The 19,014-nt window shown below is 44.6% G+C and overlaps 1 protein-coding gene and 1 long non-coding RNA gene across 2 annotated transcripts in view; one reads left to right on the top strand and one right to left on the bottom strand.

Moving 5' to 3' along the window:
• The window catches only part of ABHD18 (abhydrolase domain containing 18), a 51,991-nt gene extending 33,000 nt beyond the window's left edge, over positions 1-18,991 (bottom strand). The window contains exons 1-2 of the mRNA XM_073341102.1: positions 18,702-18,991; positions 11,469-11,577 (exon numbers count right to left, since the gene is read on the bottom strand). Of these exons, the coding sequence (XP_073197203.1) occupies positions 11,469-11,577; positions 18,702-18,786 (194 nt within the window). The 5' untranslated portion in view covers positions 18,787-18,991. The remainder of the gene's footprint in view (positions 1-11,468; positions 11,578-18,701) is intronic.
• LOC140910376 (uncharacterized) lies at positions 897-2,897 on the top strand. Its single transcript, XR_012158555.1, has 2 exons — positions 897-1,642; positions 2,296-2,897. It is a non-coding gene; the product is annotated as an uncharacterized lncRNA (long non-coding RNA).
• Positions 18,992-19,014: the final 23 nt, after the last annotated feature.

Below are 19,014 nucleotides of genomic sequence, written 5' to 3'. Positions count from 1 at the left end.
GGCTGATGCACCACTACCAAAGGTGGATTGTCTCTTGGCACAGGGGAAACAAACCAGCACCTTCTTGCTTGTTGCTATAGGACATGTCTGTAAGCACCTGTACTATGGCATCTCAAAACACCAAGAGAAAGACTTATGTATGCTAGCCAAATGGTTCTCAACTCCAGGGTATTTATAGGACGGCTCACTTCCTGAGGGGCGCCAGAGGCACTGGGTCCGGAGGTGTGAGACGTTGCCCTCTGGCGTTATCTGGACCGGTGATCTGCTAGGTCACTCCAATCTTTGACTCTGGGAGCCAGTCTTACCCTGCTCTGCTGTGAGAGCCCCCACTCCTGAACTATTCACGCATAGCCTCCAGCATGTAATCTGCTCCCAGCTACTAGCAACCAAATGACGCTAGCCAATATATCTAGTCCCAGACACAACCCTAGGAACCTCCGTCTTGCAGTGCCCAGTTATGCCTGCTGGACGCTGCAAGCTTATACAAGTTTGTCAATTTAACAAAAATTGATATGTAGCAGGCTTGTTATCCCAAGGGGGAGTCTCTGACATACTTCAAACCAAACACACTACTTCAGGTAGAATAAACAAACAGATTTATTAGCTATAAAGACAGATTTTAGGTGATTATAAGTAAAAGCATAACAAGTCAGATTTGATCAAATGAAATAAAAGCAAAACACATTCTAAGCTGATTTTAACACTTTCAATGTCCTTACAAACTTAGGGCTTGGCTACACTTGCGAGTTAAAGTGCATTAAAGGAGCCCCGGGCGCACTAGCTCACTACCCATCCACACTGGCAAGGCACGTAGAGTGCTCTGACTCCGCGGCTAGAGCACTCATAGTACTCCATCTCGGTGAGTGGAATAACGTTTTGTGCACCCCTGCTGGAGCGCCGCGATGCCAGTGTTGGATGCCCTGGTCTGTTAGTGTGCTCTGATTGGCCTTCAGAAGTGTCCCATAATGCCTGTTCTAGCCACTCTTGTCATCACTTTGAACACTACTGCCCTGCCCTCAGGTGACCAACTGTCAGACCCACCCTTTAAATTCTCTGGGAATTTTGAAAATCCCCTTCCTGTTTGCTCAGCCAGGCGTGGAGTGCTCTCAGCAAATCTTTTCAGGTGATCATGCCTCCACGCGCCAAGCGATCCCCAGTATGGAGCAATGGCGAGGTGCTGGATCTCATCAGTGTTTGGGGGGACGAAGCTGTCCAATCCCAGCTGCGCTCCAGCTGTAGGAATTACAATACCTTTGGGCAGATATAAAGAAAAGGGGCCATGACCGGGACGCACTGCAGTGCAGGGTTAAAGTGAAGGAGCTGCGGAATGCCTACCGCAAAGCCCATGAGGCAAACAGCCGCTCTGGTGCTGCCCCTGTGACCTGCCGTTTCTACGAAGAGCTGGACGTGATACTTGGGGCCGACCCCACCTCCACTCCGAGTACCACCATGGACACTTCAGAGACCAGTTCAGCAAGGCAGGAGGAAGAGCAGCAAAGCAGGAGTGAGGGTGTTGAGGTGGAGAAAGACACCCCAGAATCCCTAGATGCATGCAGCCAGGAGCTGTTCTCAAGTTAGGAGGAAAATAGCCAGTTGCGGCGGCCAGTGCTTGGGGAAGGACAAACACCAGAGGAGGTTCCCAGTAAGTGACTTTTATTTTGGGAAGGAAGTTATTCGGTGCGGGCTCTTGGGGTGAGGAGGATTAGGGCTGCATGCATGCCTAGATGTGGAATAGGGAGTTGATGCGCTTTCTCACATTGCGGTAATCAGCCTCAGTGATCTCTTCAAAGGTCTCATCCAGAACTTGGGCAATGCGCTTGCGCAGGTTTCTTGGGAGAGCCACTGTTGTCCTTGCCCCTGTAAGGCTAACATGTCTGCGCCACTGTGCTGTGAGGGGCGGGGGGACCATGGCTGCACACAGGCAAGCTGCATATGGGCCAGGGCGGAAGCCGCATTGCAGTAGAAGACCCTCCCTTGCTTCCCAGGTCACCCTCAGCAGCAAGATATCTTCCAGGAAGAATTCCTGTGGAAAATGTGGGGACAGTGTTCAGTATAGGGGCCCCCTGCCGCTGTTGGCTCTCCCCAAGGCACAGAAACCCAGAGGACAGCACAGTTGTGAAACAATCAGTCACGCTTGACCCTGTGCTTACTCACCATTCTGGGGCTCCCACGGGTTATGTGCGCTTGCTTTGGGATGGGCAAATTATGCTATAGTGTAGACTGTGCTTGCCCTTCATTGCGCTGTCTGGTGTGAACAATGCTGCCTCTGTTAAGTGTTGCATTTTGCCTTCACAGATGCAACCTTGAGATCTCAGCCATCCATGTTATCACCAGCCGACAGACTCCAAAGAATCAGAAAGAGGCCACGTAGAAGCAAGGAAGACATGTTGCATGAAGTAATGCAGCATTCAAGTAATGAAAATCAAAAAGTGCAGGAGTGGCAGAACAGTGAAAGGAGGAGCACCAGCACAAAAGCACAGTGCTCCAGCAGCAAAGCACGGATCGGCTGACAAGCATAATGGAGTACCAAGCAGACTCTATCCAGGTGCTTGTAGCCATGCACTCAAAACTCTTTCCCTTGTGACCCCATGTCACCTCCAGCCCTCTTTCCCCAAAATCCGGGTTCCTACCGCTACCACCGAGCCCTGAAAACTACAACCCTTACCCATTGCACTCAACCCCCATCACCATGCAGTATAGCCATCCTGAAGTGCAGCACTCATTACACAGCACTCTAGACAGGAAGACTTAGTATGATAATAGGACATACGCAAATCTGTGATTGTACCGTTCCCCTCCCCATCCCACACCCTAGCCCTTTCTGTTTCCCAAGCAATTGTGTTTCTTTTCAAAAAATGAATTTTCTTTTCAATAAATGCATTTTTTGGCTTTGAAAACATTCTTTATTACTGCATAAAGTAAAAGATACCTTAGCCCAGGAAAGAAACAGGCACTGCAAATCAGTGTAGAAAACACAGATTCCTACTAACATTGGAACCACTGCACTTCACTCCCATGCAGGGCACCAGACATTACTGGTGGCTTTCAGCCTCAAATTGCTCCCTCAAGGCATCCCTAATCCTTGCAGCCCCGCACTGGGCCCCTCTAATAGCCCTGCTCTCTGGCTGTTCAAATTCAGCCTCTAGGTGTTGAACCTCCGAGTTCCATGCCTGAGTGAATCGTTCACCCTTCCCTTCACAAATGTTATAGAGGGTACACCACGCAGATAGAACCGCGGGGATGCTGTCATTGGCCAGGTCCAGCTTCCCATACAGAGGGTGCCAGCGGCCCTTTAAACAGCCAAAAGCACACTCCACAGCCATTCTGCACCAGCTCAGCCTGTTGTTGAACTGCTCCTTGCTGCTGTCAAGACTCCCTGTGTAGGGTTTCATGAGCCACATAGCATTAAAGGGTAAGCGGGGTCTCCAAGGATCACAAAGGGCATTTTGACTTCCCCTACGGTGATCTTCTGGTCTGGGGAAAAAAGTCCCGGCTTGCAGCTTCCTGAACAGGCCAGTGTTCCAAAAGATGCATGAGTCATACACCTTTCCGGGCCAGCCTGCGTTAATGTCAATGAAACGCCCACGGTGATCCACAAGCGCCTGGAGAACCATAGAGAAATACCCCTTCTGATTAATGTACTCGGAGGCTGTCAAGGTTCCCTCCCCACTCTGAACTTTAGGGTACAGATGTGGGGACCCGCATGAAAGACCCCGTAAGCTGATTTCTACCAGCTTAAGTTAAAAACTTCCCCAAGGCACAAACCCTTTCTAGTCCTTGGATGGGTACTGTTGCCACCACCAAGTGAGTTAGACAAAGATTCAGGAAAAGAACCACTTGGCGTTCCTGTTCCCTGAAATATCCCCCCCGAGTCCCTTCACCCCCTTTCCTGGGGAGGCTTAAAAATAATATACTAACCAAATAAGTAAACCAGATTCTTAAAAAACAGAACTTTATTATAAAGAAAAAAAAAGTAAAAGTAAAAGAAGCACCTCTGTAAAATCAGGATGGAAGATAACTTTACAGGGTAATCCAATTCAAAACACAGAGGATTCCCCTCTAGGCAAACCTTAACAGGGATAAACCTCCCTCTAAGCATAGGGAAAATTCACAAGCTAAAAACAAAAGATAATTTAACGCGCCTTGCCTTATTTACTTACTCTTTTTGCAATATTGAGACTCATTTTAGGATGATTTTAGGAGAAGGAGTTTTCTGACCTGATGCTTCTCTGCTTCCCCAGAGAACACACAAAAAAGAGCACAAACAAAGCCTTCCCTCTCCCCAGATTTGGAAGTATCTTCTTTCCCCCACTGGTCCTTTTGGTCAGGTGCCAACCAGGTTATTTGAGCTTCTTAACCCCTTACAGGTAAGGAGGAATTCTAGGCTACCCTTAGCTGTATGTTATGACAGAGGCTAGGTGGGCTGGTGCCAGAATTGGAGTGCGTGTGTGTCATCTATCACCTCTCCGCAGTTAGGGAAACCCATTTGTGCAAAGCCATCCACAATCTCACGCACGTTACCCAGAGTCACGGTTCTTCTGAGCAGGATGCGATTAATGGCCCTGCAAACTTGCATCAAAACGGTTCCAATGATCAACTTTCCCACTTCAAACTGGTTAGCGACCGATCAGTAGCTCTCTGGAGTTGCCAGCTTCCATATTGCAATAGCCACCCACTTCTCCACCGTCAGGGCAGCTCTCAATCTCATGTCCTTGCGCCGCAGGGTGGGGGCGAGCTCCTCTCACAGTTCCATGAAAGTGACTTTTCTCATCCGAAAGTTCTGCAGCCACTGCTCGTCATCCCAGACTTGCATGACGATGTGATCCCACCACGCAGTGGTTGTTTCCCGAGCCCAAAAGCGGCATTCCACGGTGGTGAGCATGTCTGTGAATGCCACAAGCAAACTCATGTCATATGCGTTACTCGAGTCGATATCATCATCGGAGCCCTCACTGTCACTTTGGATCATAAGGAATAACTCGACTGCCAAACTTGACACGCTAGCGAGACTCGTCAGCATACTCCTCAGCAGTTCAGGCTCCATTCCCGCAGACAGAAAGGGAAGACAGAGCGCGCAATACAAAAAACATTGAAAAATGGTGCCAAATGTGGATGGAAACACAGAAATTGCTGGGATGCGCACCGATGCATCATAGGGTGTTGGGACAGGACCCAGAATGCCCCCCACCCCCTTCCCACAAGCCACAGTGCCAGAATGGGAAGAGGTGCTCTGTGGGATAGCTGCCCATAATGCACCACTCCCAATGCCTCTGCAAGTGCTGCAAATATGGCCACGCCAGTGTGCTTGCAGCTTTCAGTGAGGACAGACTGCAGCGCTTTCCCTACTGCACTCTCCGAAGGTGGGTTTAACTCAAAGAGCTCTACATCTGCAAGTGTAGCCATGCCCTTTGATGCTTCTCACCACAGGCTGGCTGGTTACTTTTCAGTCAGGCTCTCCCCTTTGATCAGCGATTCAGTCGCTTGGTGGTGGTGGTGTCTGTAGATGTAGGTAGGACAGAGAGAGCATGGCAAAATGTGTCTCCCTTTTATCATGTCCTTCCTTTCCTCTTGGCTTTGCGCCCCCCCAGTCAAGTGAGCATTACCTCATCACAGTCCCAAACTGACCAAAGGAAAGGGGTGACTCCCTCAAAGGCCTAATAGATTCTTTTGTTGCTGCCTAAACCAGTGTCCATTGTTCCTGTGAGGCTGGGCTGGGTTTGTTCCATCCATGCCCTGATAAGGCATGAACTGCCTCTCTGTTCCTGGAGAGTTTTTGCATGGGCTTGCTTTAAGCCATGAGGATACATTTTCAGCCTCACCTATAAGCTTACTATAAAATTACTCTAACAATTACTATAATTGTTACTTGCTCAGTGCATTATGAGCCTTCCGAAGACACTCAACATGACAAACTTTGCATTGGATACCACCCAATCATTTTATAAAGATGAACATGGAGGTGTAGTGCAGTGATTCTCAAAGCCGGTCCGCCACTTGTTCAGGGAAAGCCCCTGGTGTGCCAGACCGGTTTGTTTACCTGCCGCGTCCACAGGTTCAGCCGATCGCGGCTCCCACTGGCCGCGGTTCACCGCTCCAGGCCAACGTGCTGGCTGCCCTTCCCGCAGCCCCCTTTGGCCTGGAGAGGCCAAACCTGCGGACATGACAGGTAAACAAACCGGTCCGGAGCGCCAGGGGCTTTCCCTGAACAAGCGGCGAACCGGCTTTGAGAACCACTGGTGTAGGGTGTTCCCCCGAGGTACAGAGCATCACAAGGTGGTCCAGCTGAGTTCCCCAATGTACATTTGTCTGTCACCAATGCCATGCTGGGGATCGGTGAGGAGATGGGCAAGCTGTTGTAGACATGTAGATGTCCTTCGACCAATCTAACAAGGAAAGGATCCTGGGGGATTGTGACCAACATGTCTTAGGTACCTGCTGAGTAAATACACTGATCTCAACCACTCTTGCATAGAGTACAGGTGGTAAATGTGTCATGTGGGAGCAGGAGGCCATGTGACCCATGAGTCTTAGGCATGTTCTGATTAATGTTAAGGGTGTGAATGAAGGTGTTGACAAGGCTTAGAATGGTGAGAAACCTGTTCTCTGGCAGACAGGAGCCCATACTACCCCTATGAATTTTATGCTCTAACAAGATGTAAGGGTGACTTCATTCCATTGACTGAGGTCTGATGCAGCAAAGAGATTCAGAACTACTCCAATAGAGTCGTTCAGGTGTTGAGGTGACCAGCTCAAATCAGCCAGTCATTGAGGTAAGAATAGACTAAAATGTCTTTCCTTCTCAGATGAGAAACCATGACTTCCATGCACTTGGGAAGACCCTCAAGGTCAGAGAGGGCGAGCGAGAGAGAGGCGCCACAGGGAAGCACTCTGCATTAGTAGTAAGACTTTCCCACAAGTAAGCTGAAATATTTCTTTATGGCCAGGTGAATTGCAATATGAAAGTGTGTGTCTTATAAGTAGAGTTGCAAACCGATCTTGAGGATCCTAGGTGGTGATTATGGACCTCAGCATCACCATCCTGAACTTGAACCCATGGATGAATTTGAGTCAGAGTTTCAGGACGGGGTGCCATTCCCCTTTCTGCTTATGATCAAAGTAACCCATCCTGCCCTGGAATTCCAACGGCATTCTTTTACTGCTCTGAACTGCTCAGGAATAAAGTGGACTCCCTGCTACAATATCTCATGAGAGGGGTCCCAGAAGGGATTGGGGATGAGGTGGGGAAGGTTTGCAGGGGACTGAAACTGGATAGAGAATCCTTGTCCAAAGGACTCCAGAACACTTTGGTCCCAGGTAATTTGGTTCCATAGCTCCCAAAACAAACAGCTCTCAAAAGGAGAGAAAGAGCTGGATCTGCTGGCTCTGCAAGGCTCTCAACTGCACATTCAAACCTCCTATTGCAAGGTAGATGGAAAGTGTGTGTCAGAGGAGGAAGGGGCAGAAGATATCTTCATCTGGAACTTCTGCCTCTTCTTCAGTGGCTCAAACAGTCTCTGCTATCTGTAATAGTACTCAGATGGTTGTGTCTGCCTCAGACAGGGCCGAGGCTTGTACCATCTCCTTCGTGGAGCAAAGATGCATACACCCAGATAGCAAAAAATTGTCTTTGGTGTCCTTCAACACGCAAATAGCCTCATCTGTATTACTAAAAAAAAGTCAGAATCCTCAAAGGGGAAGCACTCTATGGTTGCTTGAGCCTCCTTCAGTATTCTCAAGGACTGCATTAAGAGGCCCAATAAATTGCTATTTTGCTAGCCACTGTAGGTGAGGTGTTGTGAGCAACCTGTATTGAGGTCCATGCAACCAGCTGTCCCTCCTGCACCTGGGATTTAAATTCCTTGTTGTGTTCCTGTTGGAGTTTGTTGGTGAATTGGGATGCATGATCCCAGTTCAGAAAGCTGCATTTGGCCAGGAGTGCTTGGTAGTTAAAATGAATGCTTATAGGATGGCTGAAGAATACAAATTCCAATCAAAGAGGTCCACCAACATTTTAGGATCTTTAACCCTGGGAGTTGCTTTCTGTGGACCCTGTCGTTTGGACTTCTCTTGGACAGTGACTATGATCAAAGAGTCGAATGTTAGATGACTAAAGAACTATTCAAAGCCTTTGGAGGTGATCTGATAATGCCTGTCCATTTTCTTAGATATAGGTATCATAGAGGAAGGAGTCCAAAGGTCTCTAACTGGTTCCATTAAGGCAAGCCAGGGGTATTGACTCCATGGGTGTTCCAGGGCTGGAGCACCCATGGGGAAAAAAAATTAGTGGGTGTTTAGCACCCACCAGCAGCCAGATTCTCCCTCCCACCCCCGCAGTGCCTACCGTCCACCAGCAGCCCCACCAATCAACTCCTCCTGCTCCCTCCCAGCACCTCCCACCCACTACAATCAGCTGTTCCATGGGGGTGGAGCAGGGACAGGTAGAGGCGGGGCAGGGGTGGGAGCTTGGGAGAAGAGGTCGGGTGGGGGCAGGGCCTGTGGTGGAACAGGGGGTGAGCATCCCCAGGGTCTGGAGGAAGCTGGTGCCTGTGCATTAAGCTGTTATTTATTGGCACTACCAATCTACTGGGGACCAGAACACATGCAGAACATGGAGAAGTTTGTATGACTTCTCTTGCCGTATCTTGACTGGGATTTCCAAGATGTCAGCTATCCTCCCAAGAAGTTCTTGGAAGATCCAGCAGTCATCAGGCTGGTTTGAAGCTATAACGGTTCACTGAAGAGGACAAAAATCACTGTCCGGACATGTTGGGCTTTTGTCTCGTGAAAGTCCTCTTGCTCACTCTCTGCATCAGGTGCATGATCTGCCAGGTGAGTGAGACCTACAAGGGAAGGGTGACCTTGCTCTAGTTGCCTGAGATGCAACAGGAGTCTTGCGAGTAGGATGCATCCCATATAGGGCTCAGGAAGACCATGACTGCATGAGGTTCTGGAAGGAGGTGCAGGCCATGATGAGTCCCGTGCAAAGTACTGCTTGTAATTGTCGCTGTAGTCCCTCATGTGGATTTCTGAATGCTCTTTCAGGCAGAGTAGGCTCATAAGGGTCCAGGGACCAAAGCAGTTGGGTGAAGCAGATCTCTTGAGTAGGACCACAAGGATTCTGAGCTGGTGGCACTGGGTTTCTTAATAGAAGAGAGCAATGGAAACTCAGGCTATTCCAGAACTGTCAACTCTCCCAGTCCTGTGAACTGTGCAGGTACTGCAAAGAGAGGCTCCAGAGGTGAAGATTCAGAGGGAAGGGTTGCCGGTACCATCATCAAGTTGGTGTGAAAGATGTCAGTACCAAGGTTTTAGTTACCAAAGGCACAGTCTTGGTCAGAATGTGCTTTCAGTGCTGGTCCAGAGAGATATGAAGAGTGCTCTTGAGGCTGGTTTCAGTGTCAGCTGCTTGGATCGTTGGTAACAGATACTGGGAACATCAATGGCTATTGAAAAGTGCACCAGGGCCAGTAGAACCCGATCTGAGCCTGGACTTCCCTCCTAGCGTGATCTGTTTGGAACTGGAGAGGACGATCTATGTCTCCCATCACCATGCAAACAGTGTTCCTTCAGGCCTCTCTCTTTAGAGGACTGGGCTGCAGTGAAGGATGTTCTCGCTGACTCTGGAGTGGAGGAATGGCACAAACACAGAGGCAGAGATGGCAGGCATTCCTTCCTGCAGTCACAGGAGGTAAGAATGAAGTGGAAAGCAACTGAGTCTGCCCCTGCCCTTTATACATTTGTCTACAGAGTGCTGGAGGGTGCACAGGTCACAGGTGCAGCCCCAGCAGACATTGCTACTCAAAGGGTCTCATGTGCATGAGGTTCAGGTGTACCTGAAGTGGAACATATGTGGACAATCCACTTAAAGAATCCTACATTTTGGAATTAATTTAACCAGTGATAATCCTTAAAATACCTTGGAATAGTTTAAACCATTATTACTAGTATTAGCATTAAATCAGTGCCAACTAAGACTAAGGCCTCATTGTGCGAGGCACTGTACAAATATAAAACAGACTCTGAGAGATTACAAACTAAATAGTACATCTCGCTGAAAAATTTATGATAACGTTTTTCCCCTGTAAAAAAAATGCTGTTTCATTGAAACTGAAATTTTCTGAGAGAATGCGGTGATTTTGAAAAATTTCATTTTTAAAAAAATTGAAAAGTATTTTGATAAGGTCAAAATGCTGTTTTGATTTTTTTAATATTATATTCTAAAAAATTAAAGATGTCAAAATAAAAATTAAATGTTTTGATTTACCCAAAACAAAATGTTTTCAAAAATTTTGTTTTGCAGTAAATTTTGAAATTTAGTTTTTGTTTGAATTTGGACAACTCTAAACAGACAAACGGTTGGGAAAAGAGGCTAAGCTATCTAATTCCCATTTAAAGATGTGTTGTAAGGTTACTACTATATCTCTCTGGTAGTCCCAATGTACATTTACAGATCTCCACCAACTGCTCCAGACAAAACTTTCCCAACAACAGTTTCTTGCTCAATGTATTCCTTTGCTTGTAGTGTTTATGTTTGGACAAAGTCAATTTCTCAGAAATGTAGATCTGTAATTTCCATTTTAGCCTAATATGATATATTATTCATTTTATACACTCAATTATTCAATATTTAAATTTTAAGAAACCCACAGTACGTTGCTCGTATAAAAGCAAAAGCCTTTTAAAATCAATCCACTCAAAGATTCATCAAGGGGAATTAACATCGTATTAAACTATTTTACATTAAATTTTTGGGAATATATCATGCTAACATATAAACCTTAAACAAGCATGAAATCAAAACCTGCAGACCAAAAGCTCTTTCTTGTTCTTAATCAACTCTAAAAAGAGATTTTTCTCTCTATATAACTCATTAAAAATGGATGTGCAAAACGTAGCCATAGTTTTTCAAAGAGAAACCAAATGGAGAAAGCAAGGCATATACCTATCCTACATTGTATGTTTTAAAGTTTATATTTGGCAAACTAACTTCTTTATAAACCTTTAAGCAAAAGAGAAACCTAGTTACTTCTTTTTTAATTTTAGAGGAGATGCCTCCTTCCAAGGTGTTTCACAAGCTTTGTCCTTGGACAACACAACCTATCTAGCTAGCTTTATATAAATTCAAGATCTTTTAAAATATGTTATCCTACACCACCATGTTTAAGTTTCCATTAATTGGATTCTTTGTTTTTAAACAGACTTTTTAACAGCAACATGTATTTTTTTCTTACCATAAAATAGTTTAGTCTATAAATGCATTAATTTAAAAATTAAAATATTTAGTTAATTTCTGAAGTCTAATTAATCCTATAATGTTTTGTTTGACTTTTTTTTAGAAAATTGAAAATAAAACATTGTATTTTTAGTAAAAAACATTTATCTGTTCATAGTCTTTAAACTAAATTTACTTAGATTAACAGTATGAAATATTCTGTGATTTTTTTTTTTCTGTGAGGGAAAATAATTACCTTTTCAGATCTTCTGGTCTTCCCCATCCTTGGATGAAAAGTTTAGTGAGGAGAAGCCGTCTGTACAAAATATCCAGTTTACTCACACCCATCAGTAGCAAGCTAACATCTAAAAGGAGAAAATAAGGCCTTAAGTAGGTGGTTTGGAAGAATATTTATTTTTTCTTCTCAGCCAAGAAGCAGACACAGCAAAGAAGCTCAACAAGGCACCACAGCCCCTCTGAGGGAAAGTCAAACCCAAGTGAAAGGGAGCAAAGCCCAGAGTCCAACTGATCATATTTTGAACACCTGCATAATCTGTAATGCTTAATTTTGAGGGCTCAGGTAGGCACAACTTAGAAGAAAACCTTTCTACTCCCATTCAGTCCCTGAATTCCACTCTCATCTTCCAGAGAAAAACTGCAGAAGTAAAACTATCATTTTGATGTAACAAACTGTGATGCAGCCTATTCTGTAAAATTGGATTTGAAACATAGATATGGTCCTTCAATTTTAGATGCTAGAAGAAATTCAGATTCATGTTCCATCAGCTACATTTCAACCTCTTTCATCTGTTCTAGTCTCAATTTATGAATAGACATGAAACATTTTAATTATAATTTCAAATACAGTTAAATTTCTGACCAAAAACAAACCTGTAAGGAAATGTAATCAGTTACTTCCATATTCAAAGGAAAACTAATTATCCAAATTTACCAGAGTGATAAGTGCTTATTTTATCCACAAACAAGTGTTATGTTTTTATATCAGTACACAATAGTATCATGAAAATAATCTGGAAGGAATGCATCTTAATTGTAATTAGATTATTTTGTTCTACAAAGGGGTAAACTTTGAGGGACACAAAGCAGGTTACTCAGTGGTGTTAGAAATTCCCAGATCACAATAATGCTGCCAAGTTTTAGGAATGGAATCCTTGTAGATTAAGAGAGCTTGAAAAAATGTGGGGAGTTTGATTTACTTGCAGATGTAAGAGAAACATATATGCTCTGTGGAATAACATCTATTTATCATGCTGAGAGTAGGCCATTTTACATGAACTAATCTGAGTGGAAAAAATGCTTTTCAGATCTGTGAAGACCTCATTATCATTAATCCAGTTTTTCATGGAAAGCTCTTTTATAGAACAGACATACTACATTTTGTCACCTTTGCACTATGCGCATCCTATTACTTAAAAAACTAATCCCATGATTAGCAGAGCTTTGTTACCACTTCTCCCTACATTTCTCAGTGCATACAAATTCTAGAAAATTTGTAATGCACTTTAAATTGCAATTCTCTTTGAAGTCAAGACACAGACATATTAATGAGGTACTGAAGTGAGAGGCTGCTATTCAGCAGGCAATTATATGGTCCCAATATGTATCATTAAATTTGCTTGGCTTTAACTTTGTGATCAGTACTATAACTCAGAAAGGAAAGTCCATTTCCTTCAACAATATATAAAAAGAAAGCTTTCATTCAGATTACAACAGATCCCTATGAAAATGCATGAGACTGATGCTAAGCATATGGATACTTGCTAGAAATGTGGGGTACAGGAACACTGCTGCAGAAGTGCCTTGTCCTTACTGAGTTTTGGAAGAATATACTGGCTGAAATTAATTTTATTCTTAATTCCCCATTTAACTATTCTGTTTACAACTTGTTTGTTCTTGCAAGCCTGAAGTGATTGTACCTCAAAGATTCATCAGAGTGATTCCTCCCACAGGCCTCTGAGATGGCTAAGAAAATAATATTGCAAAATTAGCATTCTTCAGAGAAGTGCTGCAATGAATTGAGAGTTAGCAGCTCTGAGACAGTAACTGAGGCTTCAGCTACACTGGAAAGGGTTTGCTGATAGAGCTATACCAGCAAATCCTCCTAATGGAGACGCAGCTTATACCAGCAACATTTCTTTTGTCGGTATAGTTTATACCGGTTCCCCAAACAAAAGTTATAATGGTAAAAGGACTTATTTGAAGGTATAACTGCCTCTACATAAGGACTTTTGCCACCCTTGGTTAAGGGGTGTGACTGGAAAATCATACAATCAAAATCCTTGACAGCATTCCTTTCAGTGAAGGATGCTTCTTACTTATGTTGAAGTTTGATCAGTAAATAGTATTTACTGACAAAAATTTTAGTTAAAAACCTACACTTACTAAAATAATGCAAAGCCACTTCTGTGCTCTTGATACACCAGGCAAAAAAGTTAAGCTATTGGTTGTGTGCATCACAGAGCATATGATCTTCCAATTAAAGTTTCAGGATTTTTCTACACCTAAGAAAACACATGATTTTGTATCAACTAAAAAATTAAATGTATAACAAAACACCATTTGTTGTATGAAACATGTACTGATAAATGGGATAATCAGCATATTTCCAAATCTCTATCCACTGAATGATCTAAGGAACCTTGCTTACAACCCTACTGACAATGGAAGTTAATTTATGCAATTGTAATTTTTATTCATCTAGTTTTGTATCTGAAGTGCTGTTAACTTGAGCCCATACCACACTCCAATTGCAAGCTTTTTTAAATATAAAAAAATGATCAGTATTCACACCCTAATAATGCAGTACTTCGCATGTCTATAAGGCCAACTATTGAAGGATCTCAGTCATTTGTAAACAAAATAAAAACTAATATATAGAATAAATGTCTATTTTTGTAAGCAGACGCTTCAAACTTCAAAAACAGACTTCAACGAGAAACTACAAAACTGGAATTAATTTGCAAACTTGACACCATCAAATTATGCCTGAATAAAGACTGGGAGTGGCTGGGTCACTACAAAAAATAATTTTCCCTCTGATACTAATACTTTCTTGTCAACTGTTTGGAATGGGCGACATCCACCCTAATTGAATTGGCCTCATTAGCACTGACCCCCCACTTAGTAAGGCAACTCCCATATTTTTATGTGCTGTATATTTATACCTGCTTACTGTATTTTTCACTCCATCTGGTGAAGTGGGTTATAGCCCACGAAAGCTTATGCCCAAATAAATTTGTTAGTCTCTTAGGTGCCACAAGAACTCCTCGCTGTTTTTCTGATACAGACTAACACAGCTACCCCTCTGAAACCTATATTCAAACTGAAAAGGAGTACTTGTGGCACCTTAGAGACTAACCAATTTATTTGAGCATAAGCTTTCGTGAGCTACAGCTCACTTTTGAGCTGTAGCTCACGAAAGCTTATGCTCAAATAAATTGGTTAGTCTCTAAGGTGCCACAAGTACTCCTTTTCTTTTTGCGAATACAGATTAACATGGCTGTTACTCTGAAACCTATACTCAAACTGAATCTGTGTAACATAACCCCTCCCTGACTCCCCAAAATACTGCTACTCCAAAGAAGCAGTAATGGTCCTAAATTCTGACATAAAATTTAAGGGACAGAAATAAGTGCTTTATAACCACTGAAAAGTCAGGACATTTTGCTTTCTAGTAGTATGAAGTCTTAATTCCTAGCCCTGCCAGTCTCAAGCAGCGAATTTTAAAGTCCGTTATTCTGATCCCCATCTTGCTTCATTTATCCTACTGTCCTTCCTTCAATACCGTCTAATCTTTTAAAATTAGATTAATGAACAGCTTCAGTCATATAAAATAATCTGAGACATGACATCAGTCACGTTAGTATTGAAACGTGTATGTGAGGACCATCAGAACATGATTTTAAAGATAGATATCTTGCAACATGCCAAGATCAGAAACACTTGGGTAAACCAGTAAAACTGCTTTCAGAACCTTTCTTTTTCAGAAAGGAGAGATATAACTCTGCTGCAACTACGGCAATAATCCATATAAAATGAAGGGAAAAGGCACCATTGCCAAGGTTAGAGCCACCCCAAAACCAAACATCCCTTGCAAAACAAATTTTGCTTCCTTAATTACCAAGAAACCTTGAAAATTGCTGCTTGGTTCTAGCTACTGTTCTTGGCTGCTGCTCAGTGCTGATCTATAATGACTCTCTTACTAGTAAATATTTTATTGATCTCAATTGTCTTTCCTCCTTTGCTAATGTGTTTTTTTACCCTGTTTATTACATTTTATTCACCTGATTTCTTAACTACACTAAGCATTACTGCCTGTTAATTCTGCTAGTCTTCCAGTCAAATTATTAAAAAAAAAAATCTGATCGCTACACAAGCTGTTACTCCATTTCTGTTAAGGGGCCACATAGCAATATGGATTTCAATCATCAAGTTGGAAAAAAAAAAAAAAGTTTCCAAAAATGGAGTCATATCCCTCTAGTTACGTATCACCAATTAGAAGCTCACTCAACAGAAGGGCTTTTGGTTCAGTTTATCTATTAGCAATCAGTAAATGAGATGTACTTTGAACAGATCTGAGGTTGGCCAGGATAACGGATATTAGATCAGAAGTACAAGTGATTTTAAGAAAATAAACTGATATTACATCAACCCCAAAACACACTGCTGGACAACTGGAGCATGTTAAAAGGATGCTAGGACACAGGATGAGACTATTCCTTGTATTCAATTAACTGCATTGGTTCACATTAGGACTGCGCAGCAGCTCAGGACCATTTGAAATAAAGAGGACTGAAACTAGGAGTAACAGTCCCTCTCCGCCGCCACCCCATTGGAAAGGGTTCAGAAAAGGGCTACAAGAATGATTCAGAGTCTGGAAAACATGACTTACACTGAAATACTTAAGAAGCTCTCTTTATCTCAATATACTCTATACTCAATATATGCATGCCCCAATCCCATGCCCTGACCCCCCCCAACCCAGAACCCCTTCTTGCACCCCAAACCCCTCATCCCCGGCCCCACCCCAGAGCCTGCACTGCCAGCCCAGATTCCCTCCTGCACCCCAACCCTCTGCCCCAGCCCAGAGCTCCCTCCCACACCCTGAGCCCCTCATTACCGGCCCCACCCCGCAGCCCTCACACCCACACTCCAGCCTTCTGCCCCAGCCCTGAGCCCCTCCCATGCCCCAAACCCCTCATCCCCAGCTCCATTGGATCGCAGGCATCAACAATTTTCTTCAACTGGGTCCCCAGAAAAAAAGTTTGAAAAACACTGATGCAGGGTATATACCAAGGTACATATCCACAGGCTTCAGATAGGTCTTTACTAGCCTAAGCCAGCGGTTCTCAACCAGGGGTACGGACACCCCTGGGGGTATGCAGAGGTCTTTCAGGGGGTACATCAACTTATCTAGATATTTGCCTAGTTTTACAACAGGCTACGTAAAATGCACTAGTGCAGCAATTCTCAAACTGTGGGTCAGGACACCAAAGTGGTTCATAACCCCGTTTTAATGGGGTTGCCTGGGCTGGCATTAGACTTGCTAGGGCTTGGGGCTGAAGCCAAAGTCTGAGCCCCACCACCCAGGATGGAAGCTGAAGCTAGAGGGATTCAGCCCTGGGAGGTGGGGCTCAGGTTTCCACTTTGGCGGGGCTTAGGTTACAGTCCCCCTGCCCAGGGCTGAAGCCCTCAAGCTTTGTCCCCTTCCCTGCAGAGTGGTGGGGTCAGGCTTCAGTCGCGCAGCCCAGGGTGGTGGGGCTGAGGTTTCAGTCCCCCTTCCTGGGGTCATGCAATAATTTTTGTTGTCAGAAGGGGGTCACGGTGCAATGAAGTTTGAGAAACCCTACACTAGTGAAATCACTACAAACTAAAATTCCATACAATCACTTGTTTATACTGCTCTATATACTATACACTGAAATGTAAGTATAATATTTATATTTCAATTGATTTATTTTATCATTATATGGTAAAAATGAGAAAGTAAGCAATTTTTCAATAACAGGATGCTGTGACACTTTTATATTTTATGTCTGATTTTGTAAGCAGATAGCTTTTAAGTGAGGTGAAACTTGGGGTAAGCAAGACAAATCAGACTCCTGAGAGAGGTACAGTAGTCTGGAAAGGCTGAGAGCCACTGGTCTAAGCAATGTCTCACTGTCTACATTGCTATTTATACCTATGCTTGGGGGACCAGGCGTATATGTACGCTACACATCGCCATAAGAAGTGGGCTGTTTAGAAGTCTACTTTATGATCATAGTGGCCCCCCTCTGGCCTTAAAATCTATCAATTTAGTGCCAGGATACTAACTATAAAATTGAATAAGAGGGGAGAAATGACCAATGGTCTACTGTGGTTAGTTACTGCCAGTTTTATTTTTAAAACTACCATTTACACTATGACATAAGATTGATGATACTTAGGGGAGAGGAACACAAAATTCTAGTAAAATTTACAGTAACTAAGTGTCCTAATATTCTGAATTTCATTCAATCAAAAGTTGTAAACTGTTCTAGGGATGGTGAAATGTAGGCCACGGTTTTTTGTTTTTGTTTTTTAAAAAAAGACACTACTAAACTATGAGAATGTTAGGTCCAACAAGCCCAGTATCCTGTCCTCTGACAGTGGCCAATGGTAGGTGCCCCAAAGGGAATGAACAGACAGGTTGTCATCAAGTGATCCATGCCCTGTCATCCAATCCCAGTCTCTGGCAATCAGAGGCTAGGGACACCATTGATGGACCTATCTTCCAAGAACTTATCTAGCTTTCTTTTGAACCCCGTTATAGTATTGGCCTTCACAACACCCTCTGGCAAGGAGTTTCAGAGGTTGACAGTGCGTTGAGTGAAAAAATACTTTCTTGTGTTTGTTTTAAACCTGCTACCTATTAATTTCATTTGGTGGCCCCTTGTTCTTGTATTATGGGGAGGAGTAAATAACACTTCCTTATTTACTTTCTCTACACCACTCATGATTTTATAGACCTCTATCATATCCCCCCTAATCGCCTCTTTTCCAAGCTATTACCTTCCACTGTAGGTTGGAGAAGAATGAAGCCAAAGCTGTGATAAGACTGGATTAGTTTCGCAGAGGTTTTCTGGAGCGGGGCAGGTGAGCGAGCGGTGACAAAATCGATTTAAACGGACACATAGGGACGTGCTTTCAAACAGCAGTCACGACCGCGTCGGGGTGGGGGCACGGCCACAGCCAGCTGCTGGAACGAGGGACACACAGTTTTCGCCTTCAGAACCCCGCGATAAGACTGTTTCAGCACCACTGGGCACCTGCTGCTACGCAGACCCGGAGAGAAGCGCACACGCTGGGCACCAGCTGGCCAGGGCAGGGCAAGCGCTCTCCCGCCAAGGGAGCAGGAAGGGCGGCGGGCCGGGCACCCACAGGGAGAGGATGGCAGGGCGAGCCCGGCTTCCCGCACCCCTGAGGCTGGAGGCGCCGAGTTACTGACCGCAGGCGGACAGGGCCCTTCTCCTTCGAGTCGCGCGTCCCCAGCAGCAAACGAGGGCGACGCCGTCCCCACCCACGCCCCGCATGGAGGCGCGTCGGGCAGCACGTCCCCGCCTGCGGCCGGAGAACCCCCGGCCCTGAGACCGGCCGGAGACTCCCACCGCCCGACACTTTCCCGGGGTCACTCACTGAGCCGGGCAGGCGGCTTCCCGCGCCCCCTGCGGCCGCACATGGGGGAAGGGCCAGCCAGTCTCGATGGCGTGGGGCGGGGAAGGGCTGAAGGTCGCTACCAGGGCGGTGCTACCCCGCAGCCG

Source organism: Lepidochelys kempii, chromosome 4 (assembly GCF_965140265.1).
Source record: "Lepidochelys kempii isolate rLepKem1 chromosome 4, rLepKem1.hap2, whole genome shotgun sequence".
NCBI classification, from domain to species: Eukaryota; Metazoa; Chordata; order Testudines; family Cheloniidae; genus Lepidochelys; species Lepidochelys kempii.
Note: the sequence above shows the minus strand (reverse complement) of the source record. Positions and strands in the feature narration are given on the sequence as shown.